At 42.0% G+C, this 25,827-nt stretch overlaps 3 protein-coding genes across 6 annotated transcripts; all 3 read left to right on the forward strand.

The window, feature by feature from the left end:
• Nucleotides 1-1,412: 1,412 nt before the first annotated feature.
• Nucleotides 1,413-8,970, forward strand: cbx4 (chromobox homolog 4 (Pc class homolog, Drosophila)). The gene is made up of 5 exons (XM_034143214.1): nucleotides 1,413-1,726; nucleotides 1,825-1,868; nucleotides 2,511-2,576; nucleotides 4,705-4,771; nucleotides 6,048-8,970. Exons 1-5 carry the CDS (start codon nucleotides 1,448-1,450, stop codon nucleotides 7,440-7,442), a joined length of 1,851 nt encoding a protein of 616 aa, XP_033999105.1. The 5' UTR covers nucleotides 1,413-1,447; the 3' UTR covers nucleotides 7,443-8,970.
• A 5,469-nt stretch (nucleotides 8,971-14,439) lies between these two features.
• On the forward strand, nucleotides 14,440-17,651 carry cbx8a (chromobox homolog 8a (Pc class homolog, Drosophila)). Of its 4 annotated transcripts, none has more exons than XM_034143228.1 (6): nucleotides 14,444-14,751; nucleotides 14,871-14,914; nucleotides 15,285-15,350; nucleotides 15,779-15,845; nucleotides 16,277-16,722; nucleotides 16,873-17,651. In XM_034143228.1, exons 1-6 carry the CDS (start codon nucleotides 14,683-14,685, stop codon nucleotides 17,090-17,092), a joined length of 912 nt encoding a protein of 303 aa, XP_033999119.1. In that variant the 5' UTR covers nucleotides 14,444-14,682; the 3' UTR covers nucleotides 17,093-17,651. The 4 variants fall into 4 exon arrangements, with proteins under 4 accessions (XP_033999118.1, XP_033999119.1, XP_033999121.1 ...); XM_034143230.1 differs by having other exon boundaries at nucleotides 14,449-14,751; nucleotides 16,876-17,651; XM_034143227.1 differs by having other exon boundaries at nucleotides 14,440-14,751; nucleotides 15,291-15,350; nucleotides 16,277-17,651.
• A 3,416-nt stretch (nucleotides 17,652-21,067) lies between these two features.
• LOC117492833 (meteorin-like protein) lies at nucleotides 21,068-24,761 on the forward strand. Its single transcript, XM_034143234.1, has 4 exons — nucleotides 21,068-21,153; nucleotides 21,654-22,060; nucleotides 23,091-23,150; nucleotides 24,035-24,761. Exons 1-4 carry the CDS (start codon nucleotides 21,068-21,070, stop codon nucleotides 24,355-24,357), a joined length of 876 nt encoding a protein of 291 aa, XP_033999125.1. The 3' UTR covers nucleotides 24,358-24,761.
• Nucleotides 24,762-25,827: the final 1,066 nt, after the last annotated feature.

The raw sequence follows: 25,827 nt of genomic DNA on the forward strand, positions 1-25,827 counted from the left end.
AAGGGCACGGGGAAAAAACAGGATTAAGGCGAAACTACGGAGTTTTCATCGAGAATGTTTGCAATGTTTGACTCTAAACCACCTCTTGTACACATTTCATGACTGAAACTCGAGAATTATTAAGTGCAAAATGCCCCATTTCGTCGCTTTTTCCCCATTGCCTTATATGGCAGGGCAGAGATATATCGTGCCTGTATTTAATAGGCTGGCCGCTGCCGCTCTGCTTAGAGGCTTTAACCCTTCTGGTGCTGAATTACTCTTGGAGCAAGACAAGCATCGGGTTTTTAGATGTTGCCATTTCTCTTTTAACGTAACTAATGGTATATACACAATCGAATTGCGTATTTTTGTTGACAATCATGAGCACGAATGTCATATTACGCACGAAAAAACCCATTCGATGCAAAGACGCGGGTTTTCTCTCATGTTTCCAATTAGGTGCCCATAAATCCGGTGACTTAATGCAGATGACATTTACAGCACAGAGTACATCCTAACTGGTGATGTGGTTTATGCTTTTGGATTTAAATTGTCAAGATGCAGATAGACAGCCAGTTTTACAACCGATAACAGACTGTAGTTCTGGTTTTAGAGGAACACGCTGAGAGCTGTGGCACCATTATAAAGTTGCCACAGGTAGGCTTAGGGCTGCACAGCAACCCTCTGCTGTGCGTCAAATTAATGGCAGTTGAGCCCAGAGGACATGGCACTGGTTTGACGACCAGATTGAGTGTGACCTATATTTGCAGGGCGCTGTCAGCAGATCGAAGTGTGAGCCTCTGTCTGCACATGTACAACTGCTGCTTTAAGAGGATCGAAAATTAAAAAAGGGAACTTATTATTCATTAGTGCCTCAATTCAGGGAAAAAACAAGATTTGCTGACACATTGCAATTACTTTGAAAGATAAAGGGCTAGGTGTGTTTATGCTTTGTTATACAACTGTCCTAATAAACAGTCTTTCAAAAGAGATCGAGGTTTGAAGGTGGTTGACAAAAATTGTTTTTTTCACCTCCCTCGGGTCCAGTTTAGGCTACTGCTCTGAACATTCCTGATGCAGTTATAACCAAGCAGTGTGTGCATATCAATAGAAGTATTTGCATCTGTTGAAAATGTATCTTCTATTTACCAACATCCATACGATATAATTGAATAAAACTTTTTCTTCTCAAGTGAATTGTAAATGAGCTGTTGGAGGAGGGGTTCAGGAGCCTTGCTATCGATAGAAACATTGAATGTGCTCAAGTGGATTTTATTCGTTCGTGCTGTAACAGTAAGGTAGTGATAGATTTGAATTTCCAGATATCCCTCACGCAGTCCAGTACGCACGGGATCAACCCCAACCTCTGTGCAAGGTCTCCCTCTCCCCCTCCCCCTCCTGACGTCATGCACCGAGCTGGAGCTATTGCACGAAAAGAGCTGCTCGCAGCCGCACTGTGAATATCTGTATGCTCATAGCCAAGACTGTGGAGTGTGCAAAGGAGGGAGAGAGAGAGAGAGCGAGTGAGGAGGAGAGGTGGAGGGAATACAGTCTGATTTGGATACAACTGGAAAACTACCAAGCGCGCACAGCACGCACCGAGCGGAAGGCACATCGACGGTGCCTAGCCAACATTTCACCTACTCCCCCCGGCTCCTGCGATCGGATTCAGCCGAGAATGGAGCTCCCTGCCGCCGGAGAGCATGTCTTTGCGGTGGAGGGCATCGAGAAGAAGCGCATCCGCAAGGTAACAGATAGGGAGCATGTTTGCAAAACGCGCTCAGGACGCTGACATATTTTTGCGTTTGACATGAGCCTCACCAAAAAAATTCTCCACCATCACAGGGCAAGATCGAGTACCTGGTCAAGTGGCGAGGCTGGTCTCCAAAGTAAGTCTGAATGCAACATTTTCTCCAATTGCAATGGAAAAATGCACATTTTCGTAACAAATTCAAGTGCTGTTACTTAAAAATGGCATTCATCAAGGGCGTGCGCGCACAGTGTGTGTGTGTGTGTGTTTGTGGCTACGTGTGTGTGTATTTGGGAGAGCGCGCTCGGTATGTGTTTCAGTGTATCCGCGGATGCCTTCACTAATTTATGCGAGGGAAGGGGGTAGGCACAGCCATGTAATCCCGTTTTAATTATTTCTGCTCTGCCAGCGAATTTACGAGACAGTGGTGCTAAAATGGCCGACTGTATGTTGGTGCTGGAGGACCGTTCGGAGAGCACATTTAGACAATTTGTCTTTGACATTTTGGATGTGCAGTTGGACGTCCTCAAGGGTGATTTGAAGAAGCCGAAAAAAAATTGCAACATTTTAAATCGAAGTCCAAATAATACACAGAAAAACACTATTTTATGTTAAACTGGTGGCCTGCCTTACCTGTGCATTATACAGTGACTTCACAGTAATGATGAATATGTGGGAATGTGTGTGTGACGGACAGAGGCTAAGGCCTGTGTGACAGTTAGAAAAAGGAAGTCTGCACGTGACAGCTCAGACAGTGACAGTTGCTCTCTCCTCTCTGCAGATACAACACATGGGAACCAGAGGAAAACATTCTGGACCCTCGTCTCCTCGTCGCGTTTCAACACAGGTGAGAGAGGTGGACTTCGGACGAGGCCGCGCAGCCTCCAGTTCAGCCATGACCATATATGGGCATGGGAGGAGGGGCGCTCCAGTAACTCTAGCACTGATCCCCCTTCTCCTCCTCCTCCTCCCCCATGACGGTCTCCTGGGGAATAGGCTGAGGAGGTGGTAGTGAGATATACTAAATCATACTTAATGGGAGGATCGGAAATATTCATGGTTAAAGACTTACATTGCAACAAATTATCATCTTATTACGTGATTTTGCGTCAGGAATCAGAGGGCTCTACAGCATGCCATGACCCAGTTTCACAGAGAAAACTGAAGTAGTTGCCTTTTAATTTGCCAGAAGGTACATGGTGGAGCAATGAGAATGGAAAAGCAATGCTCCCCACGTGGATTTGATCCTAATTCTGGTTTTATCAGTTTGCAACTGGAGATTGAGCTGGAATTAGCAGCTGCACTCCAGAGCTGTTTTCATTCAGGGTGGCGGACAAGAGCAGCAGTTTGTTTTGTTTTCATGTGACGAGGCTGCTGCCTGATGGGATTCTCATCACTATACCAGGCTGAGATCTGCTATCAGGCTGAGCTGTGCTTTACTTCTGCAGGCTTATTTCATGCAGTGTTTTCCACCCAAGAGAAAACCTATTAAAAGCACTAGCTTTGATGCTTCAGATGCAACTGCTGCCTTTATTTTGCAATTTAATGTTGTGGAAACAGAATATCTCACCTTGGGTGTATACATCGTCAACCTGCTTTCAATCCTATAGGTCAAGAGGCTTAATAGATGCCTGTAAGATAATCAGAAACACATCAATGCCAATCTCAGAGGTTGAGATGTTAATGAATACAAATGCAGCTGTCATTTTGGCCCTGTGGCGCGTGCACAACAACATCTTGTCGGGGTTGTTGCACCCATGAGGCCTGAGAGATATACTCCCCCTCAGTAGGCCACCAGGCCGCTCATGGGACTGGGAAAGACACGATGGCTCGAGAAAGGAATTCTCATTTTTAAAAAGGCTAATTTACACGCAGTGCTCTCTAGCGTTTCCAGTGTACCGCTCTCAAATTCCCCCCACAGCCTGCCTGCCTGGCTGTGTGTGTGTGTGTGTTGTGTGTGTGTGTGTGTGTGTGTCTGGCTCTGTGCTGATGGTCATGGAGTGCTGCCTCTGCGCCGTGTGTGTGGATTCCTCTTTGCTCCCAGAGGATGGGGGAGGGGATCCGACAAGGGAGGCTGTAATTGCCAAATCTTCTGTGAATAGGGGTCATCCCGTTGGACGCTTTTTGAAAATCGCACACATTATAGCATTAAAATGTAGACTGTTTATTGAGGCAACTTTCTGGCAGCTCTGATGGTTTGAACATCTGTAGCAAGAGGCCAACAATAGACTGGATTAACGCATGCCTGGTGGAGCCCGTGTGCTGCCGGCCTTCACCCACCGCTGGTTATTTATGAGCCAATGATGAGTCAAGGTTTATATCAGGGAGCAATATTTCACAGACAACTCAAGTGCTTGGTCTAGTCAGTACAACAATAACCACATCCCTCTCCCCTCCCCTTATACAAACAGTTCCAATAGATGTTTGTTATTAGTTGGATATTCATCACCCTATATTTTCAGGGTGTAGGCGTTGTGTTGCACAAGGGTGGTGGTTTGCATGTTTTCAACAGCAGCATGTATCCCAGAAGTACTCCACAATGTTGTATTTATCCCATTCCATCCCTCATGACCCTAATTAGAGATTGAATGTAGAAGGAAGGGCATGCTGCAGGAGGGAGGATGTTTGAAAGACAAGGAGAGGTTTTCCCTGCCGTTGCCTTAATTGAATTTCTCCTGGATAATGAGAATATAGAATGGGCCGATTACCATGGAGAGCTATGCAAATAAGGACCATAATGCTTTGCAGCGGGTCACATGTGGGCATTCATTAGTCATCCAAATCTAAATTCCACTTTTGACCTTGAATAGGTAGAAGAAAATGAACAAACACTCTAAAATGTTAAACCTGTCATTCTGTTTGTGATATAATTCGATTTTTAATGCGGAAAGGTGAAACCATGTCAGTCAAATGAGATGTAGTATATCGAAGGTAAACATGGTGCAGGGAAATGTAATTATCTTTTGTTTTCACAGAGAGAGGCAGGAGCAGCTGATGGGATACCGCAAACGGGGGCCAAAACCAAAACATCTTCTACTCCAGGTAATTATCTTCTTCATCATCACAGACATGATCGTTTGCCATGTGCTGCTTTTCTAAGCCTTTCTGTAAGTTTCATTCTTTAAGGGGCCCCAAAGGGGGAAGGGGCCTGTCAGGTGCTTTAGAGCCGTAGCCATTATGGTCGCGGTTATTAATAGAGTTTTGAGAGCGATAGAGTAAAAGGCAAAGCATGGATAGGGTCCTACAGCTGGTTATTACTGCACACTCATCATGAAACAGGGTTTGTGGCCTGAGGTTAGGCAAGCATCGCTTGAGTGCACTCATTTTATCTGCATGTTCATTATTTCTTTATGCAAAATAGCTTTTTATGCAAAACAGTGAACACAAGGATATTTTTTGCACCACGTTAATCTGTATTGAGAGAATGTTTTATTTCATCTCCGTGTTTGGAAAAACACAAAAATAAATGGCTGACTATCTTAACTCGGACCTTTACAGCACTGCTTCCTGAGCCAAATGTGATTATATATGTTGAGAGACTCTGAGCTGATTGCTATGCAGTGTCACTCCTTAAGAGGCATACCACTCTGCCAGAGTCACACGTGGCCAGAAATCAAGGATAAAGCGTGACATGTCTGGTGGCACTTCTGTGACCCGGGGTCACAGCCGAAGAGTCTTGAGCGTTCCGCTGCAGTTCCCCTCTGACGGCCCAAAGGGTCAGTCTGTACAGGAGAGGGGGAGGGGACAAGATGGTGGGAGGGATGTCGTATGCTTAGCAATGACCTAAACGTTTATTTATATTTCCGATAGGCTTCAACATCCCGTACACTTTCATTTGAATGTCAGCATGCTGATTTGTAAATTGTAGCTGCTGTGAGAGCCCCTTTTTAAAAGGGAATTACACAGACCTTTCTTATATAAATCAAGTTGCTTTTAATAAGCCAGGACAAATGTGTAACATTAATCCCTGCGTTTCAAACCTGTGGTATAGTGAAAGGAGTGAGCAAATGCCAGACAGGGAGGGTCAAATGTATTTAGGCAAGTAGTTGTATTATTGTAAATGAATGATCTGTTTTTATGGGACTTGATATTTACTATTCACTTAAATCAGGCCACTGTTGCTTTTTTTGATCGGTCATGTTTTGTTTTTTAACCCCAAAATGTCCCTATTATACACATTTGTTTAAATCAAATGATTACTTTAAGAGATCCAAGAATTCCTGTCGTTTTTCTTGGGTTTTTATTCATTTTGCTGATCATATTTTTGTCTTGACAACAACATTTCAAATGTTAAACTTGGTGTTTGTCTCTTTTTTAGGTACCGTCATTTGCCAGGAGATCCTGTATCCCTGCAGGTTTCACGGATTCATCTCAGGACTCCGAGGTTAGCCTCAAGTCCGATCCCATCCCGGTCCAGCGTCCCCAGGCTCAGCAATACCAGCTCAACAGCAAGAAGCACCATCAGTACCAGCCCAGCAGCCACGAGGTTCCCGCTGATCAGCCAATCAACGGCAAGAAGAAGTTCATCTACCAGCTCAACAGCAAGAAGCACCACCACTATGAGCCTGACCCCAACATGTACGAGGCACAGGCTTCCAGGCTCAAAGAGGTGGTCAAAGTTCAGGAACCGGCCAGTAAACCGGCAAATCCTGGCTGGAACTTACCGCTGGCCCTGCAGCAGAAATGGATTCGAGACAAAGACACAGGCTGCTTGAGCAAAGTCAAAGAGCTGGCAGTGGAGGTGAGGAAACCCGCTGTAAAAGACGCTGAGAGCGAACATGCCCTTAAACCCAATCCTAAAGATGCCACGCTGCCTAGCTCTATTAGCAGCAAAATGAAGATAATCAAGAACAAAAACAAAAATGGACGTATTGTTATTGTCATGAGCAAATATATGGACGGCAAGGTTAACGGAGCAAAGGGTAAACACGGGGAATCGTCGAGCGAAGTGAAACTCCAAAACGCCAAACCGTCAGAAAACAATCCAGCACACACAACCAAAATAGTGGAGCACCCTGAGAATGGGATCCCCAAAGAGCTCTGCAACGGCAGCTCCCTCCCGGCTGCAGAGCATCCCATTAAGTGTTCCCACAAGGACAGACATTTCTCCAAACCTTCTCCAAGCACAGCAGAGGAATACAACACTGAAGTGGCTCGCGGTCAGGCTGATTTACCGGAGGATCTGCCTCTCCAGTTGACTGCTAGCTCGCCACTGACTTCCTGGTCTGTTGACTCCAATATCCTGACCCCTACATCCGTCGAGACCATCAGGATCCCTTCTTTTCCTAACGACCGCAAGCGAAAGCTATCGGATCCTGTGGAGGACAGGAGCGTCTCCAAAACGTACCTGTCTTCCAGAAGCTTCAGCGTGCCCAGCACTGTTGTCACACCACCTCAGGACAAACCTATGGACCTCCACTGTAGCGGCCCCCGCCACAGCAGCACATGTACGTTTGAGGTTGTGGACAGCCAAGAGGAGCCGATGGATCTCAGCCGCCCAAAGACTAAAACGCAGGTGGAGCCGGAAATCCATCCGGAGCCTGAACCTGCCGTCACAAACACACCTCCTGTGGTAGAAGAAACACAGAAGTCCACAGAGAAATGTAAAGAAGCACCTGTTAAAAAAGTCTCCCCTTTTATGGGAAATATCATAATCACGGACATTACAACGAACAGTCTAACCGTCACCTTCAAGGAATATGTTTCTTTTTAAGAAACCTTAAATGGGACTCACTCGATTGGATCATGTGAATATGTACATAATGTAAAAACATCTAAATTTTGTATATGTGAAAATGTATAATTTATAATTCAAATGAAATATGTTTCTTATAATGTTTTATACTGTAACGCCTCTGTGACGTCGTAGTCAAGAAAGTGCCCTCGAGGATTTGAGCGAATGCATTCAGGTGGATGTGTTCCACTTTAAAAAATATACTGTTTATTTGTCATATCAAGCTTAATGGAATACTTTTGCTGTCGTTTCATACCTGTACCAAACTTATAACCTGAGATGTATGAAGGTTTAAACATATTTTGTATGAATAATATCACTTATTTTGGTCCTGATAGAAGCTAGAGGATGTTGTTGAGTATATAGGGATCAGGGATCAAATTGAAAGCACTTAATTACATATTCATATGTTGGTTTGTGTCATTACAAGTGAAGAAACCGCTGCTCTCTTTAAGTCTTATTTTACTTTGTAAGTACCCTCAAACTTAATTGGCATACTTTTTACATGTTTTGTTTGTGGCTTGTTTGAGAAAACATGATTAGCCATGACTTGACATGCAAATTTAAACAGTAGGTGTGTCTGAATACAGTGTAAACACACACACACCGCTGTGTAAACAACTTTTTAGAAATGCCCCGGTATATTCTTGCTTTGTCAGGTTGTATTCTGCCGTTTAGATGCAACAAAGCTGTCCGTGAATATGCTGTTGCAACCCAATCTATTACTTTGTTGCACATTTCCCCTTTAGCAAACATGAATGGAATCAAATGTGACATCTCAAACATTAAGAAAACTGTGTCATTTATCAAACTTGAGACTTTTCCGTTAAACTGACTTGTCAATTGTTACCTTGAATAGTTTCTGTTTTCCTTCCTTTCTGTTGACCTCGCAGTGATGGAGTTACATGTGGTAATCTCATTAGGAGTCTTCTAATGTCACACAGAGTAGCGATATTCATCTAATTTTGCTTTTGAAGCTCATATTATCTACAAAAAATACATTACTACTATTTAAATTAGAAAGAGCTACCAGGGTCATTGATGAGTATGTTACACGGAATAAATGTGAGTTGTGAGGCTGCCTGCCAATGAGTGCCGGCTGTTTTGATTATGCTGCTGAAAATTCAAATGTCAAAGCTGTTGGATGTAACCTACATTTGAGTCGAAATTGCCTTCTTCGCACGTTTAATGCAGAACAGTAAGAATGCTAAAATGCTATAATATAAAAAATGAAGCCTATTTAATAACATTTAATTTGTTAACAAAACAACTACGAAGATGCTCTCTGCATCAGAAGTTAACAGTGATTCCACTGAACCATTCAGAAGATATTTTGCATCTATTTGCTACTTTTATATCTTTTACTTTATTTTGATCATTCTTTCTGGCACTTGGTTTAAAATCAGGATGATTGATATGAAGTAAGTTCTACCAAAAGTTGGTTGAGTTATTGCTGTTGGCACAACCTTTTGGATGGTATGTTTCACAATAAAGAAAAGATAAATTACCTGATTTGTTGTGTTGATATTTGGTTGATGTGTTGATATATTGAACGCACTAAAATAACCTTTTTATATTGTTTTTCTAGTGTTCCAGTGAAAGACTTATGTATCCGTTGTTATGAAGTCTTTTTGCTCATACTGACAAAGAATGGAACAATAAACACTAGAAACGTGGTTGTGAACCATGAATAGAAAAACAGATTGTGTTGCATAATCACAAACGACCCTGCACAAAGGCTTCTCTGTATTGCATAACTGCACCGGCCACTTGTATTATTAAAACTTTAACCATGCATTATTTTTCTACTGCAGCTCGACCCCGAGCAGGAATGTAAACACACAACATAGAGGGAAGTGTGTTATGTAATTCTTAGATTCTATCAAGAAGAAAGGCGTCATGGAGGGCAAGTATTCAGCCGTCACATGGTTTATAAGCTTGAGTGCCTTCCAGCCCAATGTGACAGTTATAGGCGTCAATTATGACATTTAAATATAATGTGTCTGCCAAAGGCTTCGTGGCACTTACCGAACATTGTGTAACTTGTTTTAAAGGGCTGTGTTGGCTCGTAAAAGGCCGCCCCACAATGACACAGCAATTCTCACTACATTATTATCATACGGTAAAATGTAGAGGCAAGTTCAGACTCATAAAGACACATTCTTCACAAATGCAAAGCTTCAGATACACATTTGTGCATGTCTGACTTTTCAATACGTCGCCAAATGCTGCCTCAGTCTTGTCATGTCAGTATTGTCTATATTTCAATTGTATTATGTTGATAATTCTGATAGTAGGGCATCTAATGCAGGCTGTGTGTCAAATGAGAGGAATCTCTTAGTTACTCTTTCTGACGATTCTTCAATTTTTCCCTGTTAAAGCCTTATATTCTGGCTCGGCAGGGGAGTTTTCCTTTCCACAGCTTTAATCTAACGAGAGGGTGTCATACTGTACACATTTTGAAGCCCAAATATCTGATTTGTGATTTTTGGCTATACTGTATAAATAAAACTGCCTTGACTTGACTTAAGGAGGATCATTAAAAGGCCTGTAGCCAGCACTCTGATCTGGACGTGTAAGCAGATTTTGTTGTTGTTGATATACTGGAATCTCAAGCTTGTAAAGAGATTAACCCTTTAATGTTTTGAGTGATAAAAGGCCTGGGAATGTGTGTGTGTGTGTGTGTGTGTGTGTGTGTGTGTGTGTGTGTGTGTGTGTGTGTGTGTGTGTGTGTGTGTGTGTGTGTGTGTGTGTGTGTGTGTGTGTTCTTTAGTCATGGGAGTTTCCTATCAAAGAATGTGACACAAACAGAGAAACCTAACAGAAACATGGATAATCAGTGTTCGTGTTCCTTACATTCCTTAAATCTGATGAAAATAAATTAAGGATACCTTCATTTTACATTATTTCCACCACCTATTTAGACAATAAATAAACGTTCTCTCTGAACTCTTGTGTGGTCTTGATTGTGTTGCCAGGTTAGAGTCATATGTCACATAAACATTAAGGAAGTGTCAGAAAATGATACCTAAATCTTAAAAAGGTTTATACATATGTATACATACAGGAAATGGTAACCCAACTCAACACATTTACAGATATGCCATAGGGATCTCATGGATATTAATAATTTACCTAATTTGGATATTTGTCCCAAAACTCCTTCCCACGCATTTCATCTCCTCTACCGCTCTGATCTCGTGTTGGAAATGTATAGAATAACCCGCAAGAAGGAAATTAAGGGGTTAATTTATCAAAAATGGCCGAGTGTTGCCTCTTTATAAATGAATATTTTAGTAAGTTAATAAATAATGTGTTCGTTGTTATTTGTTGTGTGAGTTTAGGGGTCTGAAAAGGGCAAAAATATGACAACTAATCGATTACTGCAAACAGGCACAGGGGATTGTCTATGAATGGCATTGGCAACCAAGGACACGCATGACAGAGCACATTTTCTCAATTGCGAAACTCAGTCTATATCAGTTGATATGAGCGACTTTGAAATGTCATGAACACACACAGCTCGCGTGTTTCTGTCTCTCTCTCTGTGAAGGCTCTCTGTAGGCCTTTCATGGCTTTGAAGCATGCGAGTCAGTCATGCATCCGTAGGAAACTGAAACACCGTTGAGCAGGGGAACATATTTATAGACCAAGTGTGATGTTTCACATTCCCCCTTTATCATCGTGGCCACCAGCAGCCTGCACAGTGTCGGTTTCATCCCGCACAGTGCAGCCTCACAGGATCATGTCAGCAAAAGGATCGTTTGGATAATTTAAAGCTCAGTGTGTGACCCGGAGGAGGCCTGTTACTCACTAGACTACATTTAGATTCACATAGATATTTTGTTATTGTTTTCAAAAAAGGAACGTGCTTCGAGTCATTATTTGTTGACTTCTTGGGTTTTCTTTTTAAACACATAAAACAATCGAGATTGGATCTTTCATTGTTTATCTAGATTCTAGAACATCATGTTGAACACGAATAGAGGCAACCTAAAATAGGTATAGTGTGAGAAATGAGAGCTGGAGCTGTGGTGTGGTGCAGCATATCAGGCTGCTGTAAAGGATGCTTTCTAATTCAAAGCATGCGCTGAAATATGGCTTCACAGTTTCTCGCTTGTGGTTTGTGTGTGTGAGCCACCTTCAGCAGAAAATGTCGCCCGGTAAAGTAGGACAGAAAACAGCGAGCTGCAGCAGTTGCCCAGAAACCAGAGAGCCAATAATGTTCTCACAGAGCCAGCACTGTTTATTCATGTACGGCTGTCGCCATTGCGGCTCCCGCAGACTCACTTTTCATCGACACGCAGCCAAATATGGAGGCTGCCTGCTCTGAGCGCGCACCAGCCGCTTTCTCTCTGAACACAAACGGTGCAGAGCCATTATAGTAGTCTACCGACAGGAAATGTCGGTCTACAGGCTGTGACTATCAAAATGGTGGTTCATATTTCGACGGCAGCCACAACGCATCTTTTGTCCGCGGCGCACCCGCCTTTGTCTCCTCCATTGCGGGGAGAATTTAAACAGATATCAGCAAATATATCTTGCTGTATCTTTAACTTGATCGAGAACGAAGACGTGTGAACGACAGACCGCCTCCCTGCTCATGTTGCGATTACCTTTCACACATCTGCAGGAAATGATTCCACATCTAATTAACCTCAAATATAATCCAAACCAATGAAAACACCTGTGTATCTTTATACATGTGCGTCATCAAGGGGACATTTGAAGGATGTTATAGTTTGAACAACATGAGGATAAGCACAGATCAAGAATAAATGTAGAGAAATGCATTTGTAGACTGTATTTTCTAATCATTCTTAATTTGTGTGGCAAATGTGTGTGAATTAACTACATTTTTATTTTTATAAAGTCACCTTTAGGTTGCATGCGTCATGGGGAAGCTGCCAGGTCTTTTAAAATCGCCACATTGGCAAACATTGTGTTGTCCGTCAGGGTCAGTGGAAAATTCTGGCCCACAACATCAACAAAAAAAGGCTTTGGTGGTTGATACCAGATACAATTTCGCCCTTCTTTATTCATTACATGTTTTAAATCTCACAGGACTGCTCATACTGCGCAGTCTGCATGATTGTTGGTATTCATTTTAAATTGACAGACTGGGAAAAAAGGGAAGACAACGGGAATAAAAACCTGAAAATGAAATAATACAGTATTGTGCCAATGTTTCTTTCTGCTTATTATTTGTGTTATCTATTTGACCTTCCGTTCAGCAGATCTAATGGTAATGTGGAGGACCTGAAGGCTTTGGCATGAGAAAGACTGCACTGTTATTATACGTCCATGTTTATCTTGGGGAAAATGTTTGTTTTGGTCGAAATGTGTTAGTAGAATTGTTTTACTTTTTTTAGAATGAATAGCTGACCAATAATGAGAATTGCACCTGAGGCCTAAAAAGATTAAGCTGCAGTTGGCACTTTATTCCGTTAAACAATGTGGTTTTATTTATGCGATTATTATTTTGAGTTAAGGTTTTCTTCACCATCGATTTTGTCGTTCAATATTAACATAATAATAAAAATAATAATATGCTACCGAATGCAGACTAACAAACGTTTTGTGTTCAATCAAAATAGAAATGCTTCGTTTTATTTTTGAGATAGGCAACAGCTTCAAACAAGAAGTAAAAAAACATAATATTTGTAATTAATAATTTTAAGAAAATCAATAATAATATTAGCATTTTATAACTTTATAATTTTAAATAATTTTAACAGTGATAATAAGAACAATAATAATAACAATAATAATAACAATAATAATAATAATATTAATAATAATATAAACAATGACACTAATGTTCCCGAACAAAGTATTACTACTACTGACGTCACCGAAATAATTATCAAAATCAATTACAGGCCCTTAACATATTTATACAAAACAGAATAAAAATGTAATTATATTAAAACAAACAATCCTTTTTTTAAATTGTATTTGGATGCACAAAACATTGATCCACTTATTTCACTCTAAATTTCATCTGGTTTAATATGTCATTTAAATGTTGCCAAACTTTGTAGGGAAATCCCTTTTAGAGTCCAGTTTACCAAATAAATTCAAAGAATCAACACTCATCCAGGAATTATTATAATGTCCTTTAGTCCTTCAGAAGAACATTGATTTATATAAATTATGGCTGTGAATATTCTGCATGTTTTTGAGTGAAGAAACGATATTAATGAGGTCGTTATGGACTATATTTGCTTTTCATTTAATTTGGTTGGTCTTCAAAAATCATTCAATAATTTAGTCTAAATAAACCGAATTTCCCTTACGGTTAACGTGCAATATGCCTAAAAAAATACCCTATGGAAATTACATTTAAAACCAATCGACTGAAATCATGATTTGTTTTTTTTTGGGTGTCTGTTTGGTCTTTGGTTATCATCGCAATCCTTAGTGCTACAGAGTGAATTATTGTGTGCTGCGTAAAACATTAATGTGCAAAGGTCCGCACGCATTATGGTATTAGATAGTGATTTTAAATATCGTTTGATAGGAAAAAAGGAACTGGACATAAACAGCTTTGCAGTTTGTCACCTAATTATCAAATATTTTAAAATAATCATTCATACGGATGAATCAAAATCAAAATGCGTCTGAGGGGGTTTTCAAAATTCCTTAAATGGGGCTGACATTTGAACGTTTAGGATGCCATCAGACAAACATTAAATATGGGAATTTTTATTTCTGATATTAGTTAGTAGAATTGTATTGTTAATTTATTTATGATTTTACACAGACTGATGTTTACATAAATGTTTATTGGATGAGGATCAACCACTGTATTAAACCAGTCATTGTCTTGTCTCGTTTCTTTCATTTCCTTTTTTTCGGTTCTTTCTTTAAATGCAAGTGAAACTAAACATTTTTTATATGTGTATTTGGACTCTGGACCCCTAGGTGCTCGGTGGATCTCTCTGACTTCGCTTGCCCCCCCGTGCCAGACATTCCATTACAGCAGCCGAGCAGCGGGGCTCCTCCCCCTCACTCAGAAACCGGAGCACGTAGCAACAACCGAGCCAATGTGCGATCCGTCCTACCGACTGCGGTGCCTGGCAACAGAAAAAGACGTGATGACGTCCTCTCCAGATTGCGTATTATGGGATGTGCGGAATTAAACAACCAGAAGAGGACAAGCGGGGAAGCCAAAAATAATAAAAGAGACAGAAATAAACGAGGTGCATGGTGAATCATGGAGCTCTCTGCTGTCGGTGAGAGCGTCTTCGCAGCCGAGTCCATCCTCAAACGGAGAATCCGACGGGTAATCGCTGCTTTTCGCCCACAGGCTGTCTCCACACATATTACGCAACCATTTGTTTGTCCGCCGCTCACAATCAATGCTTTGATAACCCTGAATGTATTACGGATCTGTTTTTGCAGGGTTGCTGGGAATATCTGGTGAAATGGAAGGGCTGGTCTCAGAAGTGAGTATTGTAGCCGAGGCTGTGAAGGACAGCGCTCCATTCTGGCCGCTCGTATAACTGCAACACCTCAGACATGTCGTTTATTCAGCTCGTTTCTTATCATATCATCTGCTCCATGTGTTGAAGCGCAGTCTGTTATATGTCTGGTGGCTCATGGGGCTGTAGAGGTCTGAGCGTAAGCCCGCTGGGATGCATTGAAGTAGCTTTAGCAATGGCTGGGATCACCATGCGTCACTGTCCGCTACGTAGCCTGTAATTGTAGCCTGTAATTGTAGCTCAAGCAGCAAGATCGCTTTGTTAAAGTGTAACGCAGCGGTGTGATTGGAGAAGATCTGTCTAATATATGTGTCTCCTTGTGTTTGGGACACAGGTACAGCACCTGGGAGCCGGAGGAAAACATTCTGGATGCACGTCTATTCGCAGCTTTTGAGGAGAGGTGAGGGTTTGACAGCGCAGCATAGGCCTCTCTGCAGACAGGAGACAGCACCGTGCATTTTGTACCGCAAACATGTTCATTTAAATCCGACTTTTTGTCTACATTTGGATCTCGCAAACTTTTTTCTTGTAAAGAAAGTGACAATAAGCGTCGTTGGAGCGAAGTCATTCCATTTCCAAATCAGATTGTTGCAATGCATTATGTCATTTTCTTATCATAAGCGGGATATCTGCTTTACTCTGACATGATTTTATCTAATTTATAATTTATTTCTAATTAAAAAACGTTTAAAAATACGATTAAATCAAAGCCCATTAGTAAATGGCACTTGTGAGAAAAGAGATTTCCCGATTTTATTATAGACCAAATAAAACATGTAGCCTAAATATATTTGTTAATCTGTGATGAATCGTGATTTTCTTTATCAGGGAGCGCGAAAGGGAGCTGTTTGGGCCGAAGAAGAGGGGACCCAAACCTGAGACATTTCTCTTGAAGGTGGGTAAATCATGTGATGTATTTCTCGTTTTTTTATGTTATCTTTTCGCCTGTCTAATGTGAGATGATATGATTAATTTCGATTTCATGAAAGCTACAACCTTATCGAGTTTGAAACTTGTTTGTGATCCATAAAATATTGCTTATAGGCCTACTGTGAGAACTGCGAGCTAAGAATAACTTGTGATTCCCCCAGTGATTTTAATGAGGTTGAGCTACAGTGCTTTTACATTTAAAACATCCTTTTATATTATAGAAAGTTATATGTATTTGACATGGATTCCCTAAAAAAACAAGCAGCTTTAGGGACGAGGCCTTAACGCTCGTATAACCAGGGTGCAGCTGCTTCTCTTAAACTTTTACATTTCCCCAGGAGATATCAACATTTAATCTCTAACTCCTCTCATAAACGTGATATGCTCTGTCCTCAGGCCAAAGCCAAAGAAAAGACGTATGAATTTAGAAGAGAGGCTCCCAGAGCGATCCAGGTTTCCTATCCAACCCCGGAGCCTGTCATAACTCCCAGGGCCCGGGAGGGTTTACGTACCGTGGTTCCCACAATCTTCCCACCGAGCGCAGTCAACAGAGGGGAAAGTGTCCAAATCCGACCACCGGAGCCAGAGAGGAGGCCAAGACCGACTCCATCAGCTGCTCTGACAGACCTAGAAGGCGTCCGGATACCTAAAAAGAGAGGGCGCAAACCGAAGCTGCATTTACATTTCAATGAAACAGTCGATGAAGGCCTCTCAGCAGAGCCGGACACCAAACGGAGCAGGTCACTCGAGGAGCCGGTGTCACACGGATTTTCCAACATGTCCCGCCACTTGCTTCATCATGGGGAGGCGTCAGATCACAGTCTCATGCAGCTGACACGGAGGTTTGAGGAGAAGACCACCATCACACCCAAACACAGCAGCAGCGAGCAGAGACACGCAGGGTTGTCTTTCAGCGCGTTCAATCCAGATGTGTGTAAAAGGGATCAGTTGAAACACATGACTAAATGTTTGATGTCTGTGCGGCGGCCCAGCAGCTCTGCAGAGCACCGGAAGCATCAGGTGAAGGAGTGCAGTCAACCTGCTGTCAGATCCACTGAGAACAATGACAAGGCCACGCGACCAGCCTCGTGCTGGACCCCCAGATTGACCATCCTGGACACTGTGACAGTGACAGATGTCACCATGAACTTATTGACAGTCACTGTCAGAGAGAGCAGCACGGAGAAAGGCTTTTTCAGAGAGAAGAGATGAGTATGCTGATGTGGGTCATACAAAAAAAAAAAAGTATAATAGTTTAACAAGCTACTAACTAACAAGCCTACTGCAATGCTATATATTTTTTCTATGTAACTTTCAATCGTGTACATACAAATATTTAATACACTGCTGAGAAAATCAAAAATCAAAGTGTCCTTGTGAGTGTATTGTTTTTGAGTCTTTTTAAAAAAATGTTTTTAAAGAAAAACGTTTCAACGATGTCATCATAAATAACCATAACTTTCTAGAACCCGATTTAGCTTATAAACGCATCCGGTTATTGATTCTGACAGTGTTCCCTCATTATGAGATTTAGTTTAAAACGCTTTAATGAAGATTTACTGAAGGTGTGTCTGAAATGAAATACTTTCCAGTTATTCACGTGTTTAAAACCAAGGCCACTTGAGTCTAACACGGTTCTGAAAAGGAGGTTTCAATATAGTATATATCTAAAGGTATTATGAATTTGTAAGCTGCAGTACTTCAAAAGATCGAAATATATAAACCTAAAATATATTACCCATGCGTCATATTAAAATGTTTTATTATCCTGCTGGATGACGTCTTTTGTGATGGCTTTTCTGTTTGAAGATTCTCTGATGAGAAAGTTAACCTCTTTACGGTAAACAGAATTGAAGACATAGCCTACTAAACTTGATTGTAGCCTACTTTGGATTTAAAAAAATAGACTATTCAGGTGTACTTTTGTAAGAGTGGCCTCCTGGTCACACGCAACTATGCCTACCTAAAAACACATTAAGACCCAACCGGTTCCCTTCAAACTACACAGGCCTTATCTCAAATTCAAGAAATCCCAAATATTTTGTTTTTTGTAGTCCATCATTTAAACGCCTTGTATCATAATCAGAAAAAACATAAATATCAGAGCCTGTCTAACCTTGGTGGACTTGATTACCGATTTAAGCTGATAAGCATTAGCTTTATTCCCTGCAACATTATCATCACCACCATGTCGATTATTGCAAGTGGTCAAATTACGCATAGCCTACTTCAAAAGGGCGAGTTGGGCCTTGAAGCTGACAGCCAGAGCAGTACAAGAAAGAGACGTTTTTGACAGCTTTAATTGAAACACTCTGATGCTATAATGATTTTAATAGGAATAGTATCAATGAGTCATTTAATTTGCACATAACTGTGAGAAAGAATTACAAGAGGAGTTTCCTAAACGGTGACCCCGTGTCGAGTTGAGTGAACGGAGGTTTATGGTTTGAACGGTTCCTCTTTTTTAGGGCGTTTAACTGTGGTGTAGGCCGTTATTTATCCCATTAACTTGCATCACCTTGCTCCATCAGGCTTTTACAGTACATAAAGCATCCAGGCTGCACTCTGCTGATAAGAGGCCACTTCTTTCATGCACAAAGCCTCCATTCATTTGACTTCGCTTTGTCTCTGCAGAGGACACATGACCCAATCTGACCATGTGAGGAAACTCCGTCTGTATTCTGTCTCACCAAAGGCTCTTTTTAAATGTTTAATTTGTTTATATAGGAACATCTGAATTTGATGTTTTGGTTTAATGAAAAAAGGGGGTGGAGCACTGCTTTCTAGGAACACATTTTGACGCAAATTCATGGAGCAAAAAGAATGCAACTTCGCAAACTATGTCTAAAGTGTATCTTGTCATGTTCTGCGTGCGCTAACATGTATAACACATTCAATATCATCCAAACTCCTAGATTTAGTGGATAGAGTAGCAAAACTTGTCCTGCAGCTGTGACAACATCCTGCCAGATTCTCCACCTGAGTGTAATTTACTCAACGACATGGCTACCCATCAAGAATCCAAACCCTTTGATCTGATTCTGCCTGAGGGCCCTTATAAACTGGATGCAAACCTCGAGAGGCCTGTCTGGTTACACTCCACAGACTTTACCTCCACAAGATGTCGCCAGCAGCAAGACCTTGAAACTCTGCCAAATTATTTTCCCACAAAGACCCTGCGAGTTAAAATGAAGTGGAACCACTCATCCACAGAGGATTAATCATTGGTGAAAGCTTGTATCGTTTGTACTCATGTACAGTATTAGTGGCTGTTGAGTTACAGCCCCCTCCCGAAGAAAGCAGCAGACCTCCAGTGAGGGCAGTGTGCGTTACATCATCCCGCCACTAGATGAAGCTCAAACTCAGATACACCCCTCCCAATTTCATTTCAGATGGGCTAACTAGGAAATGCATAAACAATTGATTAATTACTCTTATGTCACAGCCATGTTACAATGTTATGATTTTACACACATTTTTTAATAGAAGATAACAGCTTCTATGTTATGTGATCAAGTGAGTGTAATTTGACCAGGTGAGTCCAAATCCAATACCATATTTTATTACTATAAATAAAACACATTTCTTTTCATTGAATTATTCCTTTAGCAAATGGTTTATGATTCTTTCTTTTTTATTTATTTATGTAAAGTCTCTATATAGCTTCCATGTTATGTGACCAAGTGACCCCGTCACCCCAAATCAATGCAATAATATTGCAGGAGCGTTGGCCTTAGCTCTGTGGTGTTATACATTACATATCCTTTGGCTGATGCTTTTATCCAATAAGCGCAAAAACCATAAAGAATCAAACTCCGAACAACAAGTTATAACGTTCTTCGGAAAGTTTTAATTAATTAATTTAATTGTCAAAAGCTTATATGTCATAACCATGTTGACCCCAAATCAATACAACACTGTATACTTGACAATTAAGACACACATCTTATTGGATTAAAGTCCTTCTATTATTCTTATATTATTCAGACATCATTAGCTTCAATGTCATGTGACCCAGTGACTCCAACTCAATGCATTGTTTAACCACACTGGACAAATAAGACACATCTCTTTTTTATTGGATTATATAGATAACTTTGTTTCATGTATATTGTTCGGAAAATTCTGCCCTTTTAACTGAAAAGTTTAGATTTTATAAACTATTTTCCTATTCAATGCAGCACTGTCTTTTATTCGATTTGAGAGATTATTTTATTTAATACCAATATGAAATGTTATTCCAAAGTCACCCATGATGATGTTATTCCAAACCCTTTTATATTTTGGATTAGTTTCAGCCCACCTTCAGCCATACCCAATTGGAAATTATGTTTCCAGTTTCCTAAAACTAATTTGGGCAAGTTATTAAAATAAATCGGTTTTGTCTAATTTAAACGTTGATAAATGAATGGTTACTAGTGAAACCCCGCAAGACACCGCTGCACCAGGGATGAATGTCTGTCGGATAGCCAACCTAAAACTAACCCGCAGAGAGCCTCTCAGAAGAGGATGCATGATTGTGCAGAGTGGCGCACTGATGTTAACAGATGGCTGAGGCGAGAGAGAGAGAGAAGAGAGAGATAGAGAGAGAGAGAGATAGAGAGAGAGAGAGAGAGAGAGAGAGAGAGAGAGAGAGAGAGAGAGATAGAGAGATAGAGAGAGAGAGATAGATATAGAGATAGAGAGAGAGATAGATGAATTCGCGCAGATAGGATTGTTTTTTGTGTTTGTGCGCACGCGCGTCGCGCGCGTTGTGTGGTGTTGTGTTGTGCGCTCGCGCGCGCGCGCGCCGGCGCGCGCGCTCGACCGCGCGCGCGTATGTGCTGTGTGTGTGTTGTGTGTGTCGCGCGCGCGCGCGCGGCTCGCGCGATCGCTAGCGCGCGCGCGAGCGCCGCGCCCCGCTCGCGCGCCCGCGCGCGCGTGGTCTGTGTGTGACCGCGCGAGCTCCCCGCGCGCGCCGCGTTGTTGTTTGTGTGCGCCGCGCGACCCGCGGCGCGCGCGCGCGCCGCGTCGCGCGCGGCGCGCTCGCGCGTCGCTCGCTGCTCTCTCTCGCGCTCGAGAGAGAGAGTGAACATCTTGTCACGCGTCGCAGCAGAGCGCTTGTACTCTGGATAACTCACAAACAAACTTTCTAGCCATGCTCTGCCGTCCAATTCTGTCTAGATTTTTGTTTCTTATACGGATGAGATGTTGCCAAATGTGATTATTCTGATGTGTATGCTGGGACTTCAGCTACGGCACTGTTCGGCTGATCTGTGTAACTGGACTGGAAGGTAAGGAACTTTCTCTCGTTTTCTGCGAGTCTATTGCCTTTTAAAGCGGGAAAACAGCTGGGGCATTTAAATGTGGTGCATGGTTTAACCAATCTTGAGGAATTATTTAGGCCTACACAGGCTTTGTTAAACCATTACAATGCATTCATAAAAACACATTTTGCGTAGATGTTGTGAAAAAGTTTAACAAATGTCATTAATGACCTAATTTTGATAACTGCAAATGTAATTCGTAGCAAGTAACATGGGATTATTTATAATTGAATTGTAACATTTACAACTGCAATTGTATCAACAAGGACGACTAAACACCAGCATGGCATGCTCTACAATCTGCAACCAAGTGTTCTTATTAGTGTTTTGTAAATTATCTTTAAAGCAATAGCAATTATTTAGTAACCATTAATGATGCCAAAAACAATGTAGTCAAGGCATGGCAGTCATTTGAATGAAACCTTTTTCATATTGATAATCCATTCCTCGGGTTCCCTCTGATCCAGCGGGTTTGCAGCTGGTTTGGACTCGAGGATTGTTCTCCAGGTGCGGCTGCGCTGTACAGAAGGCTCGGTGAGGTGGGTTTACCCGGGCCAGGCTCTCCGGGTGGTCCTGGAGCCCAACCTGTCCTCAGCCCGGCGTACCATCGTCTGCATCAAGCCGTCCCCCTCTCTCCGCGGAGCCAGCGTGTTCATCGAGCGGGCCGGGGAGCTGGAGCTGCTGGTGACCGAGGGCAGGCGGCCCCGGCATCAGGTGTACTGTTTTCGGGCTGATGGTCCACACAGACCCGCCATCTACCTCCAGTCCGGCCCGCAGAGTGACGGAGCCTGGAGCAGACGCACCATGGGCTTCAGATATGAGCTGCTGGGCAACAGGAGTGCTGCACCCAACGTGGGCCACCGCGGGCTGCAGAGTGAGTGGAACAACATGCATTTACAGCGTTTATTAAGGGTGTTAAATAAAACATTTCGTTATGAGAAACGCTGCAGATCATTTACTTATGGATTACCAACTGCCTTAAATAAAGGGCACATTTGTGGGGATTTTTCACAACCTGGCAACCCATAAAATAGCCTACTTATAAAGCGTGCAACTGCTTAGTGCATGCAATTATTACATAATTTACAACTCAGAAACCCTTTATGAAGAGTGCATTGTAGAACATGACACCAACAATCCGAATCACATTTTAAAGCATATATTACATTAAGGGATGGACCGGTCTTAATTCCTGGGAGAAATAGTGATCATTTAATTACAGACCCAAATCATGCTGGCTGGAGCATGCATCTGCTGGTCAGTTGTGTGTTTTGTCTGGCTGTCTGGTTTCCATCGGGGGGGACAAAGCAGTGAGGACAGAGCGGACCACAGGGCGGCTGAAGGGCACCGGGCCAAAGGGCATGAATTGAGACCACAAATAGTCTGCAAATTCCACAAATGCCTTTTCATTGTGCATCTCTGTTTAGTAGCATTTATCCATGTGTGCGGGCCTTTTCCAATGTGATGATGTCATTCTATGTCCATAATAGACAGCTGCTGGTCTATCTTTTCTGCATTGCCAGTCCGGCAGAAGTGTTTGACTCCTGCAGTCTCCTGCATTGGCACAGGGTCATTCAATTAGGTGGAGACAATAGAGTCAAACATGGGGTCAAGAGTTTTTTATATGGAGGCAGTGTGGTGGGCAGAACACTTAGGAGAAGCATTCCTTCATCTAACCCGGGTTTCTTTACTCTTTCATGTGAGCAGGGAGATGAATACAGTTGGTATGTGTGTCAGATTTAAAGTCCATGGAGTGGGAGGGAGGACAAGACCCCAATCTATCAATCATTATCAGTCAAAGAGTTTTGAGTCTTGTATGGTTTGGAACAGAGATAGGAATGCCAGATTTGATGCAGGTATTCATCAAGCTTAATGTAGTTTTCTGTTCTTTTCTCACCCTACAGCTTCATGTCGACCCTGCAATGATACGGAACTCCTCATGGCCATCTGCAACAGTGACTTTGGTGCGTATACAAATCTTACTCTACAAACCGCACATCTACTTACTGTACTGCATATACAAACTGAAAAAACTCCATTACATTGCCACTAAGATATAAAGTTCTAACAAGTCATGTCAATTATAGGGAATACAGTCAAAGTGTGAAAAAAAACCTAATAATATGAATTAGATTTTCGTCTGGGCAACCATTGAGAGATACCCAACCTGTATAGATTCCTTTGGGTAATGTAAATGATGTAAGCATGCATCTATTTTACTAAAGTGTTATATTTCATGCAATGTATAGCTCTTTTTCTGCTCGTCTAAGTTTACTTGTGACAAATGTTGAAGTCTTTACTTTACACAGCCACACTTACTAGTTCCTGATTTTAGCCTGCATACAAAACTGTAGATCACTTTATAAAATATGATTCAGAGTAATACATTCTAGCCAGCAATTCAATATCAACTTGATACAATAGCCTCTTACCTCATTAAATGTTGCTTACATGTTGCATCACTAAAATACATCCTATAATATATGAATATTAAGTCCTTAATTTGTTTGATTATATTATTGTTGTACTTTAAAGATTGAAAGATTTTGAATTTGGGATCTAAATACCTCCTCCACCCCTGGTAAATGTAACCAATATAAAAGTCTGAAGCTGGTCCGCTGTATGCCCTGACCGCAGCAGCAGAGGTCAAACAGATGTCGGGGGGAGTTGCAGAATGGGTGAAAGCAGTTCATTAGAGCAGAAGTAATAGGTCCTAATTTCTGTGCCTCAATTTCACACTCCTGCCATGTCCATTTAAAGATAATGCATAGTAAAGGTGTTAATGGAGAAAGACAGGAAGGAGAGAAAATAAAATAACATGGCACACTGGCTCTGCTCTTTCTTCCAGTGGTCCGAGGGCACATCAAAAATGTCTCCCACGACTCTGAGCATCAGACTTCCTTGTTGGAGGTTTCAGCAGTGAGGGTGTACTGGCAGCGCAGTGGAGTGTTTGAGCACCAAGCGGCGGCCCCTGGGTCCCCCCGCTCCGGGCACATCCACACACTCCTGCAGTGCCACGTGAAGCCTGGGGACGGAGAGTTTCTCTTCACAGGGTCAGAACACTTTGGGGAAGCTTGGCTAGGGTGTGCCCCGCGTTACAAAGACTTCCTGTCTGTCTACAAGACTGCCTGGGCAGCGCGGCGGAATTCCTGCGACTTCCCTTTGGACTGAGTTAGTGTTGTTTTATCCACAGGCATCCTCACGCCAGTACTGGCACTGTGGGATCCCTGTTATGTTTTCATGTGCCAGCAAGGTGGCATCCAGCATCACCAGCAGGGACCAAGTAATTCAATTGTGTTTTTTTTTTTTTTTAAAAGCACATTTTGAGGAGCAGGGCAGGGGCAAACAGCAGGGCCGCCTGCACTGAGACTCAGAGGGCCGGCCTTTGTCCCCCCCCCCCATCACTGCCCTCAGTCCTGGGAGGCTGAGAAGGGGTTGGGTTGCTGCTCCCTCTTTGTGCGTCTCCCAACATCATCCGTTGTTCACTTTGCTGGCTCTGTGTGACAATTGCCCCATGAACTAAAGTGGGAGGGAAGACTGAAGGACTGTTTTTTCCTAATCACCAGTTTGTTCAATATGCTTGTACATATTATGTGTTAGTTGTTTTTACTCGGATTAATATGTGCTTAAGTTTCAAATGTTTTTTCTTTTGTCTATTTATATGTTTTGTGCTGTTATAAATCAGAAATGTCTTTAAGTCTCTGTTTTCTCTTTCATTAAGACTATATCTTAATATTTTTACTAATAATATTTAATTTTTTGCATTTGCAGTAACACCAAATCAAACATTTCCCAATTCTGATTTACCGAAACTGTTTTAACTATTAAAAAATGAACGTTTAATTTGTGGATATCTTAGTCAGATACAAATCTTGTCTACAAATCTTTGTAATTGGTGGATTTCTTCTTAACATATTTGAACAGATAATCTAAACCGATCTTTTAGCTGTGTGCCTGATGAAGTGTTTTGTAGTGAACAGAGCTCATGAACAGTGCATACAAATCTAAATTTCATGAGGCCCTCCGGTTCACGAGAATACACTGGTCCCTCAAGAGACTGAGTTAAAGCTTAAATGAGCTTACACCCCCATTGCCCATCACATGCTGCATAATCTGTGTTTTATTTAGGAGAATGAGATTTAGAGCTGAAGTATCCTACAAGTTTAAGTTTGCCTTTTTCCTTCTGCATCCCATCTTTCCCCCTGTAATCAGATTCTTATGATAATAGGATAGCCCTACCATAAAATGGAATACAAATCTCCTTAGATGGCGCAAAGCTCTGAGCTGACTGAATTGGACAATACTTTTGATTGTGCGGCCCCTTCATCACAGCACGAGAAGACGGATGGCCAGATGTGGGGCCCCAAAGCCTGGGGATCCTCCCACTCAGCCCCTCCCAGAAGGGGAATAATTAAATGACTTTTAAAGCAACTGTTTTCTTTGCCTATTCCACACTTCTCCCTGGCTGAGCAGGGCTCACAAATTGGTGTGTTGAACTTTTTATGAGGACTAAATAGCTGCCAATGAAAGTGTAAATGACGCTGTGGTGAATGGGGCCCTGACAATGGCTCTGCAGTGACAAGGCCTCCGACAGACATAATGACCATTGTCACGGCTGCTGTCATCTAGAAACCATCAGGG

The sequence above is a fragment of the Trematomus bernacchii genome, unplaced genomic scaffold (genome assembly GCF_902827165.1).
Source record: "Trematomus bernacchii unplaced genomic scaffold, fTreBer1.1, whole genome shotgun sequence".
Lineage (NCBI taxonomy): Eukaryota > Metazoa > Chordata > Actinopteri > Perciformes > Nototheniidae > Trematomus > Trematomus bernacchii.

Coding starts and splice junctions, on each gene's coding strand:
- cbx4 (XM_034143214.1), top strand. CDS start 1,448: ATGCTCATAGCCAAGACTGTGGAGTGTGCAAAGGAGGGAGAGAGAGAG. Junction 1,727..1,824: donor AGAAGAAGCGCATCCGCAAG/GTAACAGATAGG, acceptor CCACCATCACAG/GGCAAGATCGAGTACCTGGT. Junction 1,869..2,510: donor TGGCGAGGCTGGTCTCCAAA/GTAAGTCTGAAT, acceptor TCCTCTCTGCAG/ATACAACACATGGGAACCAG.
- cbx8a (XM_034143226.1), top strand. CDS start 14,683: ATGGAGCTCTCTGCTGTCGGTGAGAGCGTCTTCGCAGCCGAGTCCATC. Junction 14,752..14,870: donor TCAAACGGAGAATCCGACGG/GTAATCGCTGCT, acceptor CTGTTTTTGCAG/GGTTGCTGGGAATATCTGGT. Junction 15,846..16,276: donor CTGAGACATTTCTCTTGAAG/GTGGGTAAATCA, acceptor CTCTGTCCTCAG/GCCAAAGCCAAAGAAAAGAC.
- LOC117492833 (XM_034143234.1), top strand. CDS start 21,068: ATGTTGCCAAATGTGATTATTCTGATGTGTATGCTGGGACTTCAGCTA. Junction 21,154..21,653: donor CTGTGTAACTGGACTGGAAG/GTAAGGAACTTT, acceptor CCTCTGATCCAG/CGGGTTTGCAGCTGGTTTGG. Junction 22,061..23,090: donor GGGCCACCGCGGGCTGCAGA/GTGAGTGGAACA, acceptor CTCACCCTACAG/CTTCATGTCGACCCTGCAAT.